At 46.6% G+C, this 22129-nt stretch overlaps 2 protein-coding genes across 4 annotated transcripts; both read right to left on the reverse strand.

The window, feature by feature from the left end:
* Positions 1–49: 49 nt before the first annotated feature.
* ARL9 (ARF like GTPase 9) lies at positions 50–5960 on the reverse strand. 3 transcript variants are annotated; one of them, XM_014263139.2, is made up of 4 exons: positions 5811–5960; positions 5221–5389; positions 2297–2472; positions 50–1231 (listed from the first exon to the last, which is right to left on the reverse strand). In XM_014263139.2, the coding sequence occupies exons 1-4, from the start codon at positions 5958–5960 to the stop codon at positions 1052–1054; spliced, it is 675 nt and encodes a 224-aa protein (XP_014118614.2). In that variant the 3' UTR covers positions 50–1051. The 3 variants fall into 3 exon arrangements, with proteins under 3 accessions (XP_014118614.2, XP_014118615.1, XP_087913246.1); XM_014263140.2 differs by lacking the exon at positions 5811–5960 and adding an exon at positions 4057–4131 and having other exon boundaries at positions 5221–5348; XM_088057120.1 differs by lacking the exon at positions 5811–5960 and having other exon boundaries at positions 5221–5672.
* Positions 5961–8026: 2066 nt separating this feature from the next.
* SRP72 (signal recognition particle 72) lies at positions 8027–21807 on the reverse strand. The gene is made up of 19 exons (XM_005517541.2): positions 21681–21807; positions 20550–20670; positions 18661–18784; positions 17716–17859; positions 16790–16901; positions 15717–15748; positions 15015–15139; positions 14861–14918; positions 14551–14682; positions 14031–14159; positions 13457–13529; positions 12825–12889; positions 11742–11837; positions 11178–11281; positions 10650–10727; positions 9893–10030; positions 9576–9613; positions 9107–9266; positions 8027–8283 (listed from the first exon to the last, which is right to left on the reverse strand). Exons 1-19 carry the CDS (start codon positions 21784–21786, stop codon positions 8109–8111), a joined length of 2010 nt encoding a protein of 669 aa, XP_005517598.1. The 5' UTR covers positions 21787–21807; the 3' UTR covers positions 8027–8108.
* Positions 21808–22129: the final 322 nt, after the last annotated feature.

The raw sequence follows: 22129 nt of genomic DNA on the forward strand, positions 1-22129 counted from the left end.
ACCCGAACATCTTGCTCCCCAACTGGAAGAGAACAGCCTGGGACGGTGGTTTAGGGTAGAATTTTCTGCTTTATGCATCTGTTACAAAGGACAAAACTATACAAGCGTTGTACAATAGATGTGGGTGCAAAACAGGTCCTTTACAGGACTGCTCCTGGGTCGTGTCCTTTGCATATAAGTAGGAGGACACTGGGAGAGTGACACTCCTCAGCAGCTTGTCACCTTCCTCACATGCGGTACTAACAGAAACCACTGTCAAGAAACAACAGGGTTTTGCAAGTAAGACTGCTTGCTCGAGGATATCTCGGACTAAGCTTAAATAAGCTGCTCAACCCGATGGGCGAGTCTCCCACCTTTGCTGCCAATTTAACTTAAAAGCATCCAGTCAGTACCTCAAATTACACCATTTTGGGTTTTTGCCTGTAGGCAAAGAAACAATATATTACTGCTTTCATTTTCTTGTTCTTACCCACTAAAGAAGCAGTAATCAACCCAATTTCCAGAGATTACCGATTTGCCACTCCCGTAACAACTGGGTCCAACACAGCAACAGCAATTGTAACTGTCAAAAATACTAGTTGCAGCACTTTAAATTTCTAACACTGTCAGGAAGTGAGGTCTCATTTTTAACAGAACACCACTGTTAAAAGGGTTCTGTAAAATCTGTGAAGTAAACATATTTTGCTTTAACCTGAGACATAAAGCCATGTTAAATTCACTGGATGCAACTTTCTTCCATGGATGTCAGTGCTTGATTCCTACCTGACATGAAGCTTTCTAGCCTATCTAAGCTAAATTTTCCCTTAAATCTGCTGCCTGAGAGACAGACTATTTTTCTCCTACAAATACACTAAAAATAGATTATTTCTCAAATGTATTTTCAAACCACTGTAAATTAAGATTTTCTTACCAACTAGATATCACTTTCAGAGGAATTCCACGCCCACCGGGAAAGCATATCTGTACATTTCAGCTGCCACACGGCAGACTGACCATATACTAACACCTGCTCCCCCTCAGCTGCAAACACCATGTTGTAAGAAAAGAGCTGTCACTGTGTTTCCAAAACCAGCTGCCCTATCAGCTCCTTGGCATCCTTCATGCTGGAAGAGATCTCAGAGCCATCTTCTGCCACATGGGTACCAATCAAGAACATCTTCCTCTCGTCCCCAATATCAGACAGAGCCAGAGCATCGTGAATATCAGTGATGCAATATGCACCTTCGAGGTCCTGTTATACAAAAATAAAACAACTCTGTTAGTTGCAAGAGGTGGTGGCACCATTACTACTTTGAGCCACTGCTGTTGTCCATGGAGGGAGGGTCTCAAAGGCTCTGGGGCACCATTCTTATGTTCCTTCTATGACGACACTTCCAAAGTCCTAAAATGCCTTGGGGAAAAGAGTTAATCTGTAACCTAATTTTTTCCTGAAGAAATATGGGTACAGTTGTTTCTATTTCTACACTGATTCCACAGTTTCTGATAACTATGTAAGACCGCCTGCACAAGGCAGACAAAAACACTGCTGGCCCAAGACCCCCGGTGTTCAGGAAAGGGTAACAAGAATAGGGAAAATATACAATAGTCATGCCCTGCCTACCTTCTCAGCCACCAGGGTTTCTGATGCATTTGAGTCTGATGAAGCCCAAGCCTGCACTTGTATTCAAGAGTAACATAAATGACTATTAGTAACGGGCCTCAGTTACTAGAAATTTAGGAGGTAACAATGTAGAGTAAACTGAGCAGGCAACCTTGATAAAACAGAATCTGTGATCCAAACCCTTGGGCTATTCTGTCATCCGATTGTACTAGGGGCTCAATTCTTTTCATTGAGACTTTCACAAAGATCTTAGGAGGAAGTACTGCCTTGTGAGGAAAGCTGCTCTTTCTCTCAGGTTTCAGAAGCAGCCTTAGGAGCAGCCAACCAGACAGTCTGAAGGCAAACAACAGTGCTTCACTTTCTAGCTGCTGCTGGGTGAAGCGGTACTTTGAGGCAGATACTCAGGACAGAAACCTAACTTCACATCTAACTGTGGTCTCCCTTGAAGCTCCCAAACCTTGCAACTGTACAGCAGTTTCCACCCACAGCTCTGATTGCATCTTCACCAAGCACAGGACCTGCATCTTGCAGATCCAAAACAACCTCAGATTATTTTGTTTTGTGGTCAAGAGGTGTGTCAGAAAGACTCCCAGCCGTGTGCCCTCCTTAAAGGCATGAAGCCTCTTTTGGAAGGCTTCGTTGCTACTTCCTAAGCTGCTGCCAGCCCAAGCTGTGCCAGCAGCAGAGAACTCTTACCTGCTTGTTGGCCAGAACTACCACAGGCAGGGTGGAGTTGTTCTGGATTAGCTGATGAAGCAGCTGTTTCGCCACAGGCAGTCGGGCATGATCAGCCGAGTCCACGACATAGACCAGCAACAGCACTTTGGGCAAGTACATCTTCCAGTATGAACGCAGAGATTCACTGCCCCCGACTGGAAGAGAAGACAGCAGCACAGGATTCACCAAGTAATCCAAGCAGCACTGCTCCCAGAGGTGCAGACAGCAGGCCCTGGGCCACAACCCCAAGGTATTTGGATTACCAAAACCTTAAAGTACTTGAGCTACTGCACATGAGACTGAAAACAGCTTTATTTTCCCCAGTCAGGTCCCATGAAGGCATATGTGTATGCTCTGGGTGGGGGGAAATTCTTTCCATTTTAAGCTCTTCTTTTGAGAGGATTCTGGGTTCAGTTTCTTTACAGTTGCTTTCTGCCTTGTTGGTTCTTGCTCTCAAGCAAGTAAGGAGAGTAGAAAATGGTTCAGTGTCCATAAACACCAAATGTCCCCACATAACCTATCTCCAAATGCCCATCTCTTTTAAGACAAAGCAGGTCTACAATTTCCAGAGGAGAAATTTAGCTCTGAGGTGTGGAGGGCTCTCACTGTATTTGTATGACACTAAGAACTAGCTCAAAACTCCCACAGTTTAACCAGAGATGCTTAAGAAAGAGAGAAAAATTAAGTCCCAGCAGACTCTTCAGGCAGCCCTTCGGAGTAATCTTTGCACAGCATACATTTCTCCATGAGCTCTTCTCTGCTGGATACAGAGGAAAGCTGTTCACCTTCAAAACTAGGTCTTAAAATAATTCTCTATTATTATTATTACATATATTATATATATTATTATTATGGTGAAACCATAGACAGCAAGCTCCCATCTGGGGACAAAGAATTCAGTAGTTTGCTGAGTTTAATAGCAGAAGGAATAAGTATCAGTATACCAAGTATTTCAGATCTGTTTTCAGGTCTCTAGGTCTTCTCCAAGCACACTGCAGGACCACTCACTCAAAGAGTACTGAGGTGCTCAAAAGGCATGTGCAAGTCTATCAAAAGCAGCAAGTTTTCAAAGCAATATATCTGGGGTTCCCTATCATTGTCTCCTGCCTTACACGGGAGCTCTTTTCAAAATTGTCTGACTACACAGCCATCTTTTATTGCCTTCTTTGACTGTTTTGTGTCAAAGCAATTTTGCTTTCACTTAAGTCAAAAGGGTTCAGTAGTTTCAAGAATATAGAAAGGGAAGTAACGTTTCCCACTACAGCATGCCTGCCTCTTCAAGTGGCCCAGTGTACCTGAAGGTAGAACTGCAAGTCTGTCACTGTGGAAAGGAGCCAAAGGGCTGTGACTGATATGTAATGTTAGGGACAGAAGCCCAGTTCTGTACCATGATACTGCAGGGGCTCAGCACTGCTCCCTTTGTTAAGTGTATTCATGCATAGCATAACCCAGGGGTCAGCAACCTCACAGAGAACATTTTTTCCCCCCCAAACTTGTAGGAACTCAGCAGAAGCCAGGAGCTCCTACCCCCTGCAGAGAACAAGCTACCACCCAGTTATCTATATGCTGGTACAAAGAAAAAGAACAGTTTCCCACCTGTCTAAGCCAGAAAAATAAAACCCCTGCTGTTTGCTGATCACCTCGTGCCATGTGATCACAGTATAGGCTGCTAACCCCTGGACTAGGCGATGGTACAGACTGGATAAGTAACCAGATTAGAGATCCATGCACGGATTTACCTGGCTGAAACTGGCCTGAGACATTGCATTTCCCATGGGTCAGATCGCAGCCATCACATCTCAGTCACTACCAACCTGGACCAGAGAGGGAAGGATGACTCAGAAACAACAGGTTCTGCTGTGCTGTGCGCAGTGCTGGGCCCAGACCAGACACTGTGAGTTTCTCTGGGCTCAGACAAAAGCACATCCCAGTAGGAGACACCTTCTTACCTACCAGCTGAGGGGTACAGACTACAAGCAACCCTCTAAAGATGATTTCCCCAAGCCACTGCAGAGACTCCTATGGTAGTAAGACTGGGGATGAAACTCTGCCTAAGCAGCCTCATCCCCACACCCCAAAAACTTACCTGGGAACAGCAGAACTCCTTTTAGACCTGCTCAAGGTACAAAGGCACCTATGGACTAGCTGCCAACTGAGCCAGTCGAGCACCGGTACAGCACAGTGCAGAAATAGCAGGAAGCAATGAGAAGCTCCTGCCTCTGCAGAAGGCAGGCATTGATGAGGCTGGGATGTCAGATTCTCTGTACCAGGGAGTGACCTGACCCCAGCGCCTCCACCTTTCCCATCAGCTAGTTGCACCCCACCACAGCTGTGATGCACCGAAGGCATCACAGGAGATACTCTCTGCAGGCACAGACAATACCCAAAAATCAGAGGACAGTACAGAAATTTTAACAAAATGCTACAGACATTCAAAAGACTGTTAAAGACTAGAAAATACCACTTATGAGGCTTTTGAACAGAAAGAGTACAATGTTTTTCTCTTCCCCCTCTCTTCTTTCACTTATTATGTATTCCTCTGTAGCTCTAGCCCTTTGCCAGGCATGAGCACCAAGAAGCAATACAACAGCTGTGGACCACAACACAGGGTTTATTGGGGAAACCTCTGCTGGTTTTACCCAATCAGGTTTATTACCCATTTCTCTCTAGGAGCAGAATTCCCAGGATGTCAGGGCTGAATGAAAACTGGTCCCTAACACCATCGTGTCTTCCCCTTCAAAGAGGCTGGGTAGGAAAGCAGAATCCCCAAGGAGAAAATAATCACAGCTTCACAATATCGAAGCAGGCATGTGGGGACAATGAGCTTTTAAAATACATGCCTGATCCCTGGGGCACAAGACCGGAAATTATTTTATGTTCAATACTAAAACCGGTTCACTCACTCTCCAGAAACTCCATCTGGGACTCTTCGGTGTTGATGCAGACGGCATTGAAGCCCTCGGTGGGAGCCACGCTGCGCTTGACGCGGTTAGTTGCCAGGGAGTGGAGAACACTAGTCTTCCCAGCCCCATCCAGGCCCAGCACCAGGATCTGCTTACCGCGTCCTTTACCCTGCAAAGCGAGGGGCAGCACACTTACCCGGGCAGCCGGGGCAAGAGCGAAGCTTAGCAGGGCTGGGGGAAAGAAGGAGGCTGAACAAGGGGCCTGGAGGGCACAGCAAAAGCCCCTTCGCGGTGAAGAAGCTGAAGACGCCCGCGGGGCTCCTGCGGCACAAGCGCAGGGCCGCAGCGATGGGGGATCCCTGGGACACCGGCCGGCCCGGGGCACCGCGGGCCAGGAAAGCGGGGACATCGGCCCCGGCCCGGCCCCCGCCCCGCCGCGGCCCAGGGGGCTGCGGGGGGGCGCGGGGGCCGAGGTCGCGGTGGCCCGAGGCGGGCGGGGCGGCGCTGCCCCGCCGAGAGGCCCGGGGCGGCCCCGAGGGTGGTTCCCCGACCCCGCGGCCTCGCCCCCCGCCCCGACCCGGCCCCGGTACCTGATCGGCGGCGGCAGCGGAGGCCGCGGAGCTGGCGGGCAGCGCGAGGCGGCTCCGCAGGCGGGCCCAGGCCCGGAGCGCTACGAGCGTGCCGCCCGCCAGGGCCAGCGCCGCCCCGCAGAGCGCGGCGGCCCGCAGGCGGGAGCCCATTGCCGCTCCGGCCGCGGGCAGCGGGCACCGCGCACCCACACCGCGCACGGAGAGCGCCCCCCGCAGCCCCGAACGCGGCTCCCGCCGCCAGCCGGGCTCCCAGAGCCAGGCTGCGAACACGCGAGCCGCAAGGAAACGCACAGCGAGCCCTGCCACGGGCGGCTGCTCGCTGGTGAGGGGAGGTCACGGTTTCCGCACACCTGCTGCCCTCCCCGTCTCCCACCCCCGCGGGATTTGTTCCCAGCGCAAGCACAGCAGTCCGGACACTGTCCAGATACCTGGCACAGGGCTCCAGCAGTGTCACGAGACAGCTTTTCCCTCAGGCCAGAGCTTGCGCTAGGTTTGACCAGAGAAGACGCCTGAAGAACAGAGCTGCATTCTCCTACAGTATCTCCACTCCAAACACGGGATTGCTACAGGACGGTGTTCTCTCTCCTGTAGTCACTAGCTATTGCCTCAGCAGAGACACATTGCCCAGGGAAATAATTTAAAACAACATTCTGTTCAGCACTCAGTTGCCAGCAAGTGCCTGCCAGTCATTCATACAACTTTTTATAAGCTCTGTTCCTTTGTCTCTCTCAGACAACACACTTTAAGCCCCCTTCTCAAATACTCCCACTGTACAGACAAGGTAAAAAAAAAAATGGATTCTGCATAGTAGGTTTTTACTCCCTGGAGACTCAGTTGTTTGTTTTCTTTCTTATGCCCAGTAACATGGCCTTTGGTCCTTGCCTTTTAAGGCCTTTGCTTTAAACTCTTTCAGAGACAAAGCCTTTGCCTTTTGGGCTGACATCTGACAACAGTCTCCAAGGTGCCATTTCTACTCACTGACAGTCCCTGTCTGGAAAAGTGTTTTGGCTACATTCAGATCAAACCAGAAGCTTCAAGACATGTTGAGGGAGAGTAGCTCAGCATAAATAAGTTTTCAGCAGAATGAGATACATAGTTATAATTCTGTATGATTTAGGATGCTGTTTGCTTAACTTCACTTGCTCAGGACGAATAGCTGGAGTTGAAGCCTCAGGCTGCAAACCACGAACTTAGACCTCCATAACTGAAATTGGCTTTTAGTAATTTTCCTAGTAGCTGGTATATTGCAGTGTTTTGTCTTTAGTACAGGAGACTATTGAAAACATGCTGTTGTTTTCATCGTTGATAAATGTATTCATCCTAACTCTTGGGCTTTTTTAGTTTCCCATGCTCTGCCAGCGAGCAGGTGCACCAGAAGGAGACAACCATCAGCAAAGCTGCAACTTCACAAGAACCATCAACAGCCTTCCTGCAGGGACACAGAAGAACACCTCAGCAAGGCATTAAAGATCCTGACCAAAAATAACCATTGGGCCAAAAGGCATGGGCAAGGTGTATGCAGGTATAATTCCTTGGGGATTTCTTTTGTTCTGGGTCCCCCTCCAGAGTTACTGAGCTTAAGCTGACCTACTGCTGTACCACTCTATTTTCATAAACCCAGCACCTAAGACTTGTAGAAACATAGGGTCAAGGCCAGAGGAGGAGGAAGTGCACTTGAGACGACTACACACATTCCATTCACCTTTGTTTGCCAAGCCCTCTAGAATAAGGCAGCTGGCTTGCAGAAAATGGGACACTGAACTGCTGCCATACACTTCACCATGCTTTCTCCTAACAGTCCTAACTCCTAACAGTTATCCCCCTTCAGCTTATCTTATCCAGTATTATAAAGCCCAGATGTTGTTTTCGAAGATGTTTTGTGCCTTTTTGGTGGTTAATGACTGACTGACTGACATAAAAGACAGTGCTTGCATCATGCATAGATAAATCTGCTAAAAGCCTAAACTGACATATGCAAGAGGAGCATGAAACTACACTTCAAGAAATTCTTGATTATCCCGTATCTCTTAAATGTCTGGCAACACAGAAACAGATTTCTTCTTAGGGGCAATGTTTGACTTTGATGAAAACAACCCAAGTCATAGCGAGGGCAAATGTGAGGAAGGGAACTTGGTGAGCAGACACATCACAACATCTATACCAGCCTATCTCCGCCCAGACCACTGACAGGTGAGACAGAGATCCAGATGCCAAGAGTCTTTCACCAGCACTTGCTTTTGACCTTTATTCTGCAACCAGTATCATGTATTGAAGAAGGGAGGTTACATATCCTGGTTTTTACCACCCTCCTTTAGACCCTTTCTTCTTTTTCTGCTGCTGTTTCTTCTTGGTGGCTGGAGCACCCGCGGGTTTTTGGTGCCTGGGAGGGATGACGTTACTTGTAGCCGATACCGCTGCCCCGCTGCCGGGCCGAGGGGAGGTAGGAGGGCTGCTGGCAGTTCTACTGGCATCCCTGCAGGAAGACAAGAGAAAATGAGACCGTGTGGGTTCACAACCACCTGCAAGATGTGATACTAATGCAGGAAGCTGACAGTGAAAAACAGCAGCCACCCCATTAGCTAGCATTATGTATGAGAAGGCACTCATGCAAGGAGATCTTAAATAGGCTTCAACACACAGAAGGAGCTGGCGGAGGATGGGAACATATCTCAAAGGGCAGCAATCACCTTCTAACTGATGTTCACTAGATGGTGTAAGTCCCTGACCATGAAAGCAAGGCTAACTTTTGAACAGACATGTTGACAGCTCATGCAACAGACAAGAAGCCTTCCAGGTCCCGTTCCAAGGCAGTGCAAATCCAGCATCCTTCCTCTCAGACACTTATAATAAGATACCATCTTGCTGTCAGGCTTCATACATAATGGTAGTTCTTGATTTCAGCTCAAATAATCAGTGTCAACTTAGAAGGAAGTACAGTGTTTTCTCAAATCATGGCTAACAGTTCTGCAGCTGCCAAACAACTTGAAAGCAAATTGCTCAAGAGAAAGCATGCAAAATTCATCTCATTGCCAAAAGAAAAGCGCACTAAAAGACTGAGAATTTCATTTGCACCTTGGCACCTTCAAGCATGCCTATCCTATCACACTGGTTTTCAGGAATCTACATGGATCTCCAGGGAGAGCAGCTGGTAGCAGGTTCAAGCAGCAAAGTACAGTGTCACTCATGCTACCTGCAGTCAGTGTGGTGACAGAGCTGCAGCAGAGCAGCACAAACACAGCCCTCCCAGCTGCCCAGGAGAGAATTCCCATATCAATCCTTGCAAAATGGGTACTTACAGTTCAGAGGAGCCAGTTGTGGTTGAACCCTGAGTCCCCTTGCCAACCTGGTCCTTCTTCTTGCCCTTCTTCCGTCCACGGTAGTAGGACCGCTCTCGCATTGGAAGCCATCGCTCAGGGTCGGGAGTCACCTTGGGGTCGTAGTTCTTTGGCAGCTTTCCTGCAGAATATCCAGAGCCAGGAAATGAGATTGGGGTCAGTACTGGAGGCATCACCAGGGGACATGCAAGGGATGTCAGCAGCCAGGCAGAGCAAAGAGACCAGCAACTACATCATCCCATCAGGGTGCTGCTCTCACTTCTGAGGAAAAATTCCCCAACCAAACAAGCTATCATGAAGACCCAGGTTCCCAGAGACCCAGTCCTAGCAAAGGGCTCTAGCTCCTAGAGCTATTTCTTCCTATTTGAAGAAAGAGTCTGGAGAGCTCTCTGGAGCTGTGCTATGTCAACAGCTAGGAAATAAAACTTACCCTTCTTTTTTTTCTTCTTTTTCTTCACTTCACCTTGTCTGAAAGGAAAGCAAGACAGTGTGACATAGCAGATACAGAGCAGACAAGTCAACTAAAAACTAGCTCTGGAAGAAGCTAAACCATTTCCATCTCTCTAAGAACTTAGTCTGCTGCTACATAAAGCTCCTTGTAGTTAACCAACAGGCTCCCTTTCCACCAGCCTGCCTTCTACAGCAATGCCTTCACCACACCAGGTGTGGTTCTTGAACCACCCCAAAGAAGGATGCATCAGAGCTATAGCAATAAAATGAAATAAAAAATATAGTAGCCTGCTTTACCCTTGCTCCTTCTGCTGGTTGTCTCCAGTGAGCTTCCCAGCTTTCTTCCGAACATAGGTTGCTCCATGGGAGTTCTCCAGCGCATCAACATCTACTTTCAGTGACATGGTGTCTGAGGAAGGCAAGTGTTTGCTAAGACTGCAGGGGAAGAGTTCAGGGATGCAAACCAGCAAGCATGAACACCCATTTTCTTCCAGACAGCAAGAGGCAACCTCAGCTTGAATAAATTCTGTCTGTTAGCAATGCAGACACCAGACAGGCCTATGGGGCTATTTCCATTTCTTTCACTAGCTTCTCACACAAGTTGGGATGAGCTGCATAATCACTATCTGCCCCATTTCCCCTCTTTTATATGAGGACACAGGAAACAACTTCCTGTGAAAGCAGCTCAGGTGACAAAAGCAGTATGTGAACCAGATTTTGGGTAAGCAAGAGCTTAGCCGTATTTTATCAGTCCTGCATTACTACCACAGGTTTAAGATTCTGACAGAAAAGATGGAGGTGCTCTTATTTTTGGTTCTACCTTGTCTTATTAATTCTCAAAGAGAAGGAGGCCAAATATAAAAGGGTCCTGAGATACCACAGTAATGAATCAGATTAGAGAAATAATGCAGCTCCAGACTTGGCCTGGATATGTAGCTGTTCCAGAGAGGTTCCTTGCCTTTCTTTGGCCAAGAGTGAGTCTGAAGTCCTCACACAGCTGAAAATCCAAGGAAGCAATACCCAAGCACCTCTTTCACCACCATTAAAAGGATACACTTTAGCTTTTTCAGGGTCAACCAGGGAATATGCAGAGATGAGCTGTGCCAGAGTATGCACATCTTTTGGGTTTTGCCTTTGTAGAGGAAGAAAAACGAAAACAAAACAGAAAAGGACCAAGTTATCAATGTTACTCATCCCAAACACTCGTAAAACCCAGTAGCAAAGGCAAGTTAACACTCCCCCCAATAAAAGATCCCATTAAGTGCACAACAGAAACTAAAACCTAGACATCCGTGTTTATCAAGCACTAGAAAAAACTGCATTCCAGTCCTCAAAACAATGTTCACTGCACATAAGAGGCTTCTGGGACAAGTCTACCAGGTTTTCAAGTGAACTTCAACTACAGATCAAATTAATTATATCCCCTTCTTCCAAAACACAGCTTTGCGCTGAAGCCCCTGTGCAAAAGCAACTCTAAAGGACAGCTAGTAGTCAGTCAAAATTGTCAGAAGTTGCCTGCTACCAGACAGCTTGCAGAGGAATTTGGGTGTAGACCTGCTTGCTCAGCCACCACCCAACTCACTTCCAGAGCTCCTCCAAGTCGCTGATTGCTTCCTTCTTCCTGCCATGCTTTAGTTTGAAGTTGGCAGCTTCCCTTATCAGTGACAAATGGACAGGAGACTTTGGCTGAAAGACACAGCAGCCATGATTAGTTCCTTATTATCACAGCATGGATCCCAGCTCAAGCTTGCTTTAATGCCCCTGGGGCTTGGTCAAGAAGAACTGAGTTAACAACCTGTCATGCAGAAAGCAGACCACGTTTGTGCTCTGGGAAGTGAGGCAGAACTGAATGGGATGAGGCAGCTTGCTGCTCCACCATGTTTCTCCATCGGGGAGAAGTCCTGATTGCTACATTTAGGCATCCATTGATGCCACTCTCCTAAACTGACAGGAGCTGATGGTCTCTATTTGTAACACATCCAAAATAACATATTATTGATAAATGTTCACATAACAGGAGCTCACGTGTCTCCAAACCCCCAACTGGATAACTGCTGGGGCTACGCATCAACAGGAAAAGCTGAATTGAACTAGCCAGAAAATCCAGGACAGATTCTTCTACATTAGCTCCTCTGGTCTGACTTGCCTGGTATTGCTGATACCACTGGATAGCTTGTGCGAAGACTTCAATTGCACTGTCGATATCCTCTTCATGACTGTACATTGTCACCAATGCAGACACCTGCAAACATTCAAGAGCAGTATATAGCAAATCTTCACACAAATTGTCTATAGCCAGAGTCTCAGCAGTTAAGTGATAAGATTTCCCAAAAGCAGAGTCTGTAAGCTTTCTGCTCTGTCCCTAAAAATCAGCTGTGCTAACAGGCAGGATACCCAGGCCAGATCTTCCTACCCAAGTCTCCCAAAGGAACATCCCCATCATCGTTTTCCTACGGTACAAGTGTAGGATTGCATTCACAGAAGGAACCTTCCTGTCCTGGCACTTTATTTGCTTATCAGAGGACTCAGTTTCATTAGAAAACCCTTTTTAATCCGCCATTCTCTATCCCAACAGCTATGAAAAAAGAAAACAGCACTGAAGAGATGATAAGGATAGCATACATTTGCTGACTTCCCAGTCACAAGTAGAGGTGACCCAGGACAAGGAGCTGTTATTGTTAACTGCCCCTATAAATTATTTTGATCGTTCACACTTAAAATTGTAACAGATCCACAACTAACAGCCCCTGTTCAAGATGCTTATGCTGAACATGTGAGCATTTACAAGACCATCAAGCTTTTCTGAATACCAAGTGTGGATAAGCATGCAGACCAGGATGATGCTGCAGGGATGGAACACAGCACTTTCCCCCTAAGGCCTGCTGACCTAAAGCTGCTTCTAAAATGTCCCAGCACTACATACCAGCAACCAGTAGTTGCTCCAGTCATGTTATGCAAGTAAATCCAGGCAACATGCAGGACTGAGAGACTACCAGGAAGTGGGAACATAGGCAGAGAGCACCCCTCTGACAGGCAGAGTACTTCTGTGGCTACATTCAGGCTAGCTGAAGCAAGTTATAATATCACCTTTGTCCAAGACAAGGAAGATGGGCTCAGAATCCCTGCAGACACTTAAGTCAAGTGGAAACCATGCGGAAGAGGCAAAAAGGAGTGCAAAGCTCTCCTACAAGGGAAAAACCTTACACAGTTCAGACGGAGTTTTGCTTACCATACCAGGCTTGTGCTGCAGTTCTTCTATGCTCCTCAGAATCATGCAGGCTTTGGTGACACTGCCTAGAAGAAAGACAAAGAAGACCACATTCTGAATGGCATCACAACGCCTGATCCCACCAGTGAACTTCGAGCCAAAGGTAAACAATGGGAGTAGAACAACTCTCCTTCTCACAACATCTTCCCCATTCCAAGAATTAAGGACAGGCCTCCACACAGTGGACCCTTCTGCTCCTGCCACATACTGCAAGGGTTCAGGAGCAAGTTTGGCTACCAGAGAGTCCTCTTCAGGCTCAAGTCTGTGCTGCCTGACTGCATACAAGAATGGTACCATTACAGAGCCTCACACTGCTCCCAAAATTATCCTGCCCCAGAAGAGATTCAGACCTATTATTCACAGAGACTGTGGGCATTTCTGCCAGCAATCTGTGGAGCCTGTGTATCCAGACATTAAGCTATCTGCATTATCCTGCCATAGCTAAATATATGTATTACCTGACTGAAAGTATCTCTGCTCCACACGCCTGTCACAACAGTGACTGCAGCAAAGACTGCCCTGAAGTCTGGTTTTCTCACCCCTTGTACCATTGTCATGTGCAGACACTTCCCAAAAAGGAGGACACTAGATACCTTGAGCAATTTTTAGCTGGGCCATCGTCAGCTTGATCTCAGCTGCATTGGCAGGGTGCTGGTCTGCAAAGTCCTGAGAGTCAGAAGAAACAACAATTCAATTTCTATGCGGACACCAGGCTGCCAGGCTGCTGCTTTGGTGAATTACGTCACACTCAGTCACAGCATGCTGGCAAGAGCCAAAGGAAGCTTTCCAGTACAGGCAGGCTTCAGCACACAGCAGAGAAAGACCCCAAGTATGCCCTTTCAGATTTCTGTCCCGGGCTACTCACTCCCTCCAAACAAGGGTGTTGCAAACTGCTTGTAAGTAGAGCAGCAAAGCCTACTGCTTACCCTAGAAGTCTACTACAGCTTCCTAAACTCAAAAATCAGAGGTGTAAGGGAACTATTTCCCTTTAAAAGCAGAATTGTTCAACTGGGTGTGAAGGCTTTCCAGCAGCATTAAACCAAACCAAAATAAGGGGTCAGATACACCTGGAAATTTAAACCAAACAAAATAAACTAAGGGAAAACAGCATAGGAGAACGCAAAGCACAAGTTTAAATGGCACTTCGCCAACTTTCTCTTAACCTACCTGCAGAAGCCCTACAGCCTTTGCATGCTGCTTCTCACGACACAGCTGGGCTGCCTGGATAAGCACAGGGAGCAGGTGCTCAGGGCTCTGGGACTGCAGGCTTGCTGACAGCTTGCGGCACTGATCTGCCTGCAGTGGAAAGAGAGAACACATTTTTTTCTGCAAGCACCCTTACACAGGGCTAAGAAAGCAGCAGTATCTAAAAGGAGATAGCAGTGATGACACCCCTGAAATGAGTACACAGAACCAAGAAGTCCTTTTAGTGGCACTTCAGATACATCTAAGAACTTCGACATCTCTTTTGTCTTTTAGTAATCTCCACACCATCCTCCCTAGAGCAATACCCAAGTCACTAAACAGGTAGTTGTGCTTTTAGGGATGACTTCATTTTTCTGCTCACTTATGTGCCTAAACTAAACAGTCTCATCTTCTGACATAGAACAGCTGCATCTCCATTTTTGCCCAGTCCAACTCCTGCGGATTTAATCGTAGCTACTTACTGCAGACCAGTTTTCCCTACCTGGTTAGTGTACATTGCAAGCAAAGCTTTGTTGAATTCAATCGCCTGGAGCTGCTTCTTGGAGAGTTTATGCTCAACGCCTTCTGCATTGGTCAGCTTCACCTTTTTCTTTGAATCAAAGACATTTTGGTCCTGGAGAAATTGCACATCATGAGAAGATTTCACTACATTCCTTGAAGCAGAAAAGGTCCCTGCCTCTGCAATTTAACTACTGTTTAAGAAAACATCTTTACTGATTATCCCCCTTCTCTCCACAGAAGCAGAGAAGCAAACTGGATAACCACAATAAAGCAGCAAGGTAATTCCATACCTTATTAATTGTGATGATATTATTTGCAATGACAGCAAGAAGTCCTACATCTGTTGGCCTGCAGATAAGAAAAGCAGAAAGCATACTGTTACTGAACAGCAGTCTCTCACAGATGGAAGGCTGAGCATTTGTTTAAAAAAAAAAAACACCTTACTTCAACTTGATTATTTGATTGTAGAGCTGTAGAGCATCCTCTGTACGGCCCTGCAGTTGCATGATATAAGCCATCTGACCATGAATAATAGCCAGTTCAGCCTCAATGTCTTCCTCTGTCACATCCTGAAGGAAAAATCAAAGCAGAAAGTAAAAAGCTGATATCTCACCTCTCTTCCCCTGGCTTCAGCATTCTGCTGGCAAATGTCTGTAAGCATTCCTGGGCAGTATTAGGGGAAAAGTACCCCAGCTACCACAGGTGAAGGCTGTAGCCACAGCACAAACAGAAGCATATCCAAGTTAAACTGGGAGAAAAGAAAGCTTCACTACCCCAGTGAGAATCTGAAGATTACCTTAACTTGTACATTCAATCTGCCCCTCTGCAATGACTGGTTACAAATTCCCTGTTTGCCACCACTCACTCATCATGTTCATCCCTAGCATGGGTAGGTCACAGGGAGGTTTTGGACAACCTGTACTCTTCTACCTACACCAGAACAGGCAACTATGCAAGGACCACAGCAGCAAACAGCCTGCAGTGTCAGCTGCCCTCCTGCAGCAGCCATAATGGCTTGCCCCAGCCTCACAAGCAGGTACCAGCAGAGCAGCCCTGGTTCTCCTCTGGCTCTCTGCACTTTGTGACTGCACCCTTGCTCCCGCTGCTGCAAAGCAAACACTCCCCAGAACAACACCAGGAACTTACAGAGTCTTCTGACAGTGACTGGCGGCACAGCTCTACAAGGAAGAACAAATTGAAAAACACAGTTTAGTAGGCTTGAGGGGGAAAAAACAGACAAGAAGCATGGGGAAACATAGAACTTTTTCATGTGTGCCTGAAATTTCTGCAGCACTACAAGGGCTCAGCAGACTACCAGTCTGACGATGGATGGGACTAAGCATGAGAGAGCAGACTACATGATGCAGAAGAACTGTCAGATACACACTCAGGTCTAAGCTTCCTTAGACCTAGCTCCTGATCTTTCCCACACGGATCACTCAGCTGAAACTGCTCACCAGTCTTTTGAGTTAAGCACAGCAAGCCTGCGATATTCAGCTTACATCACCCTTTATGGGGCAGCAATTCCATTAAATTTCAGTACCTATACTAGTCACTTCTTCACTTTCTCATCCTTCAATAGAATATCACTTGTTTGCTCTCCAAGGGATTACTATCAAAGGATATAGGCTTGAATTACACATGCTTATCAGTTGTATGGGACAGTTGTTATTCTTCACCAAAACTGGGACAGAACTGACCTATTTATCTGCAAGAGCAATTAGATCAGGCAGAAACTAGTCCTTCCTAGTTCTCTCCCCAGGTTTTTTTTAAACACACAAAATCCCCCTTTCACCCCACAGAAAAAAAAAATCCTCTTTGCTACAAAGCTCATTTACTGGCTTGTACTAATTCATACCATGAAGCATTTTGAATTTTTACAGCATGTATTTAAATGCATACAGGTACTGACAAAATCAGGAATTAGAACAGATGAGACATCTCATGCTTATGAGATTACAGTCACATCTACTTCCTGCTTCAAAAAAATGCACAAAGTTGTTTAATACAATTCAGGGGGCTGTAAGAGAGCCAGGAGATGGTACATGCTGCATGGCTCTGGAAAAGACTTGCAGAGGAAAGCACCAGCTTCGCAACAAATCCTGCTGCTGGTCAGTTTTTAAATTTTCAAAACCTCTTTTCCTCTGATTTGTGTCTACAGAGAGCAAATAACTACTTCTACCACACAGAGCTTCCCTCTCACTTCACCAGGCTTTTACCTTCTGCTTTCTGTAGTTTTTTCATTGCTTCATTCAGCTTTCCTTGCCCAATCAATGCACATGCACTGTTATAACACAGCTCGTAGGTAGCTTCTCGAAGGCCTAAATCCTCCTAGCATGAAAAACAAATATAAAACATGAATATAAATGTATAAACAAATATAAAACAAATATTGCATGAACACTAACTGATCTGTACAGATTTAACAGGCAACAGATGCAAACCAGAGTTTTCCTGTATATTCAAACTAATCCTTGAAAAATAAATTTAAGAAGCAAATTTAACAGGGCACACACAGGGCAGGTAAGTTGCAGCACAAAGAATCTTCCCTCACACTGCACAAAGTCAGAGGCAACTGGCAAGGCAGCAAGGAAACTCCAGCCTGAACCTGGGTACTACTTAGGCTGGTCCAAGAGGGCAAGTAAGAGCTGCTGCTTTCGAGAATTAGAAAGCAGATCCACAGCACTGAACAGAAACCTGAGAATGCTGCGTACACCTTCAAGGACAAGGATTTCTAAACAGATTTGAACATTACAATCTTCCCTGTTCATTAACAAAAATATTCCAAAGCATGGCTGGGTGGTAAGAGCAACTAGCTTTAACCATGGGTAAGAGGGTAATAAGAGAGAAAAGTATTAGTCACCACAGGTGCTCTGCTAATGCAGGTTCAGAAAGATCTACTTCCTGCTCTGCTGTGCCATCTAATAGTACAAGGTTTCTAGAGATCAAAGGTAAAGTCTAATTCATGAATAATAACAGCATTTATTCCTCCATATAGGGAAAACCATTTGGTGATCTTCAACACACTCACAAGTCTTTATGTGACAGAAACACATTTCTGTCCTGTTCAGTATCTACAATTCCAATACAATATGTATCCTTTATTCCTTGGCTCTCACACCCATAAACACACATACTCACTTACTGGCACCACCTTCTCCCACGTGCTTTGTGCTGCCACAACAGCAGAGAGGTTGGTTTTTCTCTCCTCCTCATACTCATCCTGGGAGTTGCGGATGAGATCCCTGTACGCAGCCAGACAATCGTCATAACGCTCCAGTCTGTACAACTGAGAAAGGAAAGGGATTAGCCCTCAGAACAGTATTTTTCTGTGCATGCTGGTAACTACAGCCTCCTTCCTCCCTCCCCATGGGCTGGGGGCAGCAGAGCATCATATGTTTTAAGCTGAACATTACTAACACTTGCATCTACCTATAAGGGCAAACTATACAGACTACACTTGCAAGGACTCAAGCAATGACACCAGATACCTGCACAAAAATGACACAGCTCTTACTCCTAAAACAGCTTCTTTAAAAGCAGCAGTTTACTCAGTTTTGTCCTCAAACAGCCTTCTTCCAAATTAGATCGCCTCTCTAAGAAAGAAATTAAATGAATGGTCTTTCATGCAGCTGAGAGAAGATAGCCAATTCTTCACAAAACTGTTCTGATCAACCAGTAAAAAAATTAGAGGAAAAAGCATAACTTCTTTTCTGCATCACTTTTAATGCCTGAGATGTGGGGTCCCACAAACCATTCCTGAACAGGTATCTAATGTAAACAGATGGCTGAACCACAAACAAATCCCAACAGATCTCTTCCTTCCTCAACCAGATGGCTAATACCAGGCCAGACCCAGGAAGGGAGCAGAAGTCACAAATGTATTGCCTTGGTTCTGTGGGAATAAGATGATGACTCTGTCACCAGAAACAGGCAACTGAAGCTCTACGAAAGTTCAAGCAGTTGGAACCATACCTGTCCTTACCTTCAAGCCAGAGAAGGAAATTCTGTCCCCATACTTGCCCCACATTAGAGGAGGGACAAGGCATCCACATATGAAACTCCCACCAGCAAGAAAGTTTGTAATTACCACTTGTCCGTAAAGCTCCTTCAGTTTGTCTGTCTGCTGACTGGCACTCTGAATGGTCTTGAGAGCACTTTCAATACGGTTCAACCTGTATTCACAGTAGGCCTTCTCAAAGGCAATAACGTCACTGCAAGGACAAGAGAAAAGCTAACAGCTTGCACTAGAGTTTTCCCTCAACAGCATTCACTCACATATAACCAGCCCTAATTAGCCACAGACTACTACAAAACCAAAAATCCAAACACAAATGATCCCAGATTACTGAATTATGTATCTGTTGATCACTGAAAGTATCTTCTATCTACTTGGTGTTCAAAAGAGAAAGCATATCAAAACTTCATCCAAGAAAAAAGGCTCCTTTTTAATAGCATTTCCACATACATACAGGATTTGTATTCCAAATCCTCTGTGCTCCAGGCAGCCGACTAATTATGCTAACCAAATGCTTGAAGGGTAAAAGAACAGCAAACTTCATTCCGTGATGTTTTCTTAAGGAGAAGGCATTACATTGAAATGAAATATTGTTTCAGCAATAATTGTCAAAAAGACAATCAGCTCACGGAGAGAGAAAAAAACACAATCTCACAGTCTCACAGGCCAATACCAAGACAAAAGTAACAATTACCTATTTTGAAATAGCATTGCAGCAGAACTGCAGCGAAGGGGTTTGCTAAAACTGGCTTCAAGCTCACACCAGCAGGGAAGCATTCTCAGAGAAGCAGAGCCTTGAATGCTATGTTCCACCTACCCCCTGAGTTACCACTTAAGCCAAAGGAAAATTAATCAGCAATTCCTTTAGTTCATGCCTGGGGCCACTTATTATCAGCTTTACTTTGCCTACTTAAAATGATCTCAATTCAACTGAGTATTAAGGAAGTTTGAAAATTAATGGCATTTAGAACTAAAACAAAGCAGCCTCAGTGCAGGATAGGAAAACTTCAAGACAGACCAAGAACCATCACTTTACTTGCTCTGAAGGACATAGACACACAGTAGAGTGAGCCGAAAGAAGTTCTAGGAAGAACCCTGAAACCAGTTGGATACAAAAAGAAAAAAATTCCTCCTCCTTACCATATAATAAAATAATAAGCTAAAAAACTTGAATTAAACCCCTTTTGTCCCAGGAAAGAAGGCACTGGTGAACAGGGTAAGTACATGTTATTCAGATGCAAACAAAAACAAAGGTATGTTTCATCACACTGATAATCTCCACACATCTTTTTGGGAAGTTCCTTAATAAGAACAGTATCTGAAATACAAGCATTTCACTGCCAGAGAGTTCTTGGGTAGCACTTTTCATCTTTGTCACTGCACAAAGAGCATCCTTATAAGGAACAAAATTAGAATCTTAGGAACACAAAAGGGAAGCTTGACTTGTTCTCAATTTGTCTCCAAGGTCCTGGTTTTGAGAGGATGTACAAAGGGCTTGCACCACCCCTAAAGCTGAGGTAGTTCCTTCAGGCTGACAAAGCAAAGGACCCCAAAGAGCTGTGTGGTGAGACAGCCAAGCAAAGCCAACAGCTCGCAGCCACCAACAAAGGCTTCTCCCTTCTCACTTCCCTCCCGGAGAGATCTGTCCCCTTCCCTTTTACCAGCCATGCTGCCCAGCCACATCTACAAAGACAATCAGCATCTTAAGGTGGCTGAAAACTCAGTTAGGGACAATCCCTTCAACAGTAACAGCAAGATGTTAGACTGCCTCAAACTCAACCAGATCCTGTCTCATCCCCTCCCACAAATAGGTGTGTCACTGAGAAGACCAGCCCCAATGTCTCTGAGCATATCCTGGTCTTTATTTTGCTGCCTTATTAGTCCCTTCCACTGAAGCTGCAGCAGTTTCTCAAGGACTCAGGAGTTTCGTATTTTGTAGAGTACAGCAAGACACAACTCACCTGGTTAACACTTTAGTGTGGGTATTGATTATACCAAGGGCTTCCTTAAAGTTCCCATTCTGGATAAGACACACTACTTTACAATGAAGTGCAGTCACGTCATCTTTGTTGATCTGCAGTACTGGAGGAGAAACCAGTTTCAACACAACAATCCGACTCAAACACACTCAGGCTTTGTAAGAGACTCTTATTATTAGAGCTGCAAAAACCCATCCGAGAGAGGGTCACATCAACTTAAAGCATCCTGGTATGGCTTGCTTTGGCTCAGATCATGAAGCAAACCCCAGCATCATAAAAGAATGCAGCATAAATCCTGATCTTACCAGAAGCATGCACTGTGCTAACATGTCTGGAAGAGAGCTGCACCAAAGGGGCTGGCAGGTAGACACATGGGCAAACCTTTCCTTGGCATTTCACTTCCAGGCAAAGAACACTGTGCCAAGGCCCCAGTGCCACGTAAAGCATACTCAGGAAGGAAAACAGCTGGGAGAGAAGAAGAGTGTGGCTCTTATCAGGGAGTCACTTTACACACAAAAACTTTCTGCCAGCGAATGACAGTGAGGGAGAACTTCAAGAGAGGCATGGGTTTTGCTATTTTATTTTTCTTATGGATACCTGCTTTTTCAGGATAGGAGATGAATCCCTACTGCCTACCAGCAGCAAAGACAAAACTTTTAACCACAACGTGCCTTATGCTGCAATCCCTTTTTGGATGCCAAAACAACACATCTCAACGTGAGCTCTTCGTTTCGAGCAAGTTACTGCTCCCAAGCCAGTAAGTCCATATGCACAACACCACTCGTCCAGTTCCCGGGGGAAAATCCCTCCTTCCTCCCATGATCAAAACGGAAGGAAAACCCACAGGCAACTCCGAAGGCTTGACCCACAGCAAGGGATCTGTGATGCAACACAAGCGCCCGACGGTCGTGGTACAGCAGCGGAGCCTGGGCCCCGGCTGTCCCTCTTCCCTCTACCCCAACACAGTGAGATCCCCGAAGGCTTTGTCCCCAGCCCTGCTCCCGGCACGAAACCTACGGACGGACACCAGCCGCTCCCCGCCACACCGCAAGGCCAACGCGCCCGGGCGGAGACCACAGACCCGCGGGGCGGGGGCACTGCCGCCGCACTCACTCTTATTGACGGACTTGAGCGCGCGGGCGAAGTCGCCGTTCTGGCCACAGCGGTTCACCTCGCTCCACAGCCCCGCCGCCGCCGCCGCCCCCGCGGCCGCCGCCATCTTGCACCGGCACCAGACACACGTCGCGGGGGCGGCGCCGCGCCGGAAGCGGAAGTGCCGAGCTCGTGCCCTTCCGGCAGCCCCGCCGAGCGCGCAGCCGGGCCGGGCCGGGCCTCTGCCTTTGTGTCGGTGCCTACGGCTTCATGCTCCTGAGGGCAGCGCTGCGGGCCAGGGGGAACCTGGACCACTGCGGCTTCTGTACCTGGGCAGCCCTGGTGCTCTGTATACACTGGGGAACGAGAGGCTGGAGAGCAGCGCTGCAGAAAGGCACCTGGGGGTCCTGGTCGATGGCAGATGAATGTGAGTCATTGTGCCCCGGCAGCCAGGAGGGCCAACCTTGTCC

Source organism: Pseudopodoces humilis, chromosome 6, assembly GCF_049639895.1.
Source record: "Pseudopodoces humilis isolate 2021_Gansu_Grassland_sample_001 chromosome 6, ASM4963989v1, whole genome shotgun sequence".
In the NCBI taxonomy this organism is placed as follows: Eukaryota; Metazoa; Chordata; class Aves; order Passeriformes; family Paridae; genus Pseudopodoces; species Pseudopodoces humilis.

Excerpts from the sequence above, each read along its gene's own strand:
- ARL9 (XM_088057120.1), bottom strand. The coding sequence starts at position 5,629 with ATGTCCCCGCTTTCCTGGCCCGCGGTGCCCCGGGCCGGCCGGTGTCCC. Across the intron at positions 2,473-5,220 it reads CCAGATGGAGTTTCTGGAGA|TCGGGGGCAGTGAATCTCTG; the intron begins GTGAGTGAACCG and ends CTTCTCTTCCAG. Across the intron at positions 1,232-2,296 it reads TAGTTCTGGCCAACAAGCAG|GACCTCGAAGGTGCATATTG; the intron begins GTAAGAGTTCTC and ends TTTGTATAACAG.
- SRP72 (XM_005517541.2), bottom strand. The coding sequence starts at position 21,786 with ATGGCGGCGGCCGCGGGGGCGGCGGCGGCGGCGGGGCTGTGGAGCGAG. Across the intron at positions 17,860-18,660 it reads AGGAGCTTTACGGACAAGTG|TTGTACAGACTGGAGCGTTA; the intron begins GTAATTACAAAC and ends TTCCTTTCTCAG. Across the intron at positions 10,031-10,649 it reads GACCCTGAAAAAGCTAAAGT|TCTTAGCAAACACTTGCCTT; the intron begins GTATCCTTTTAA and ends CTTCCCCTGCAG.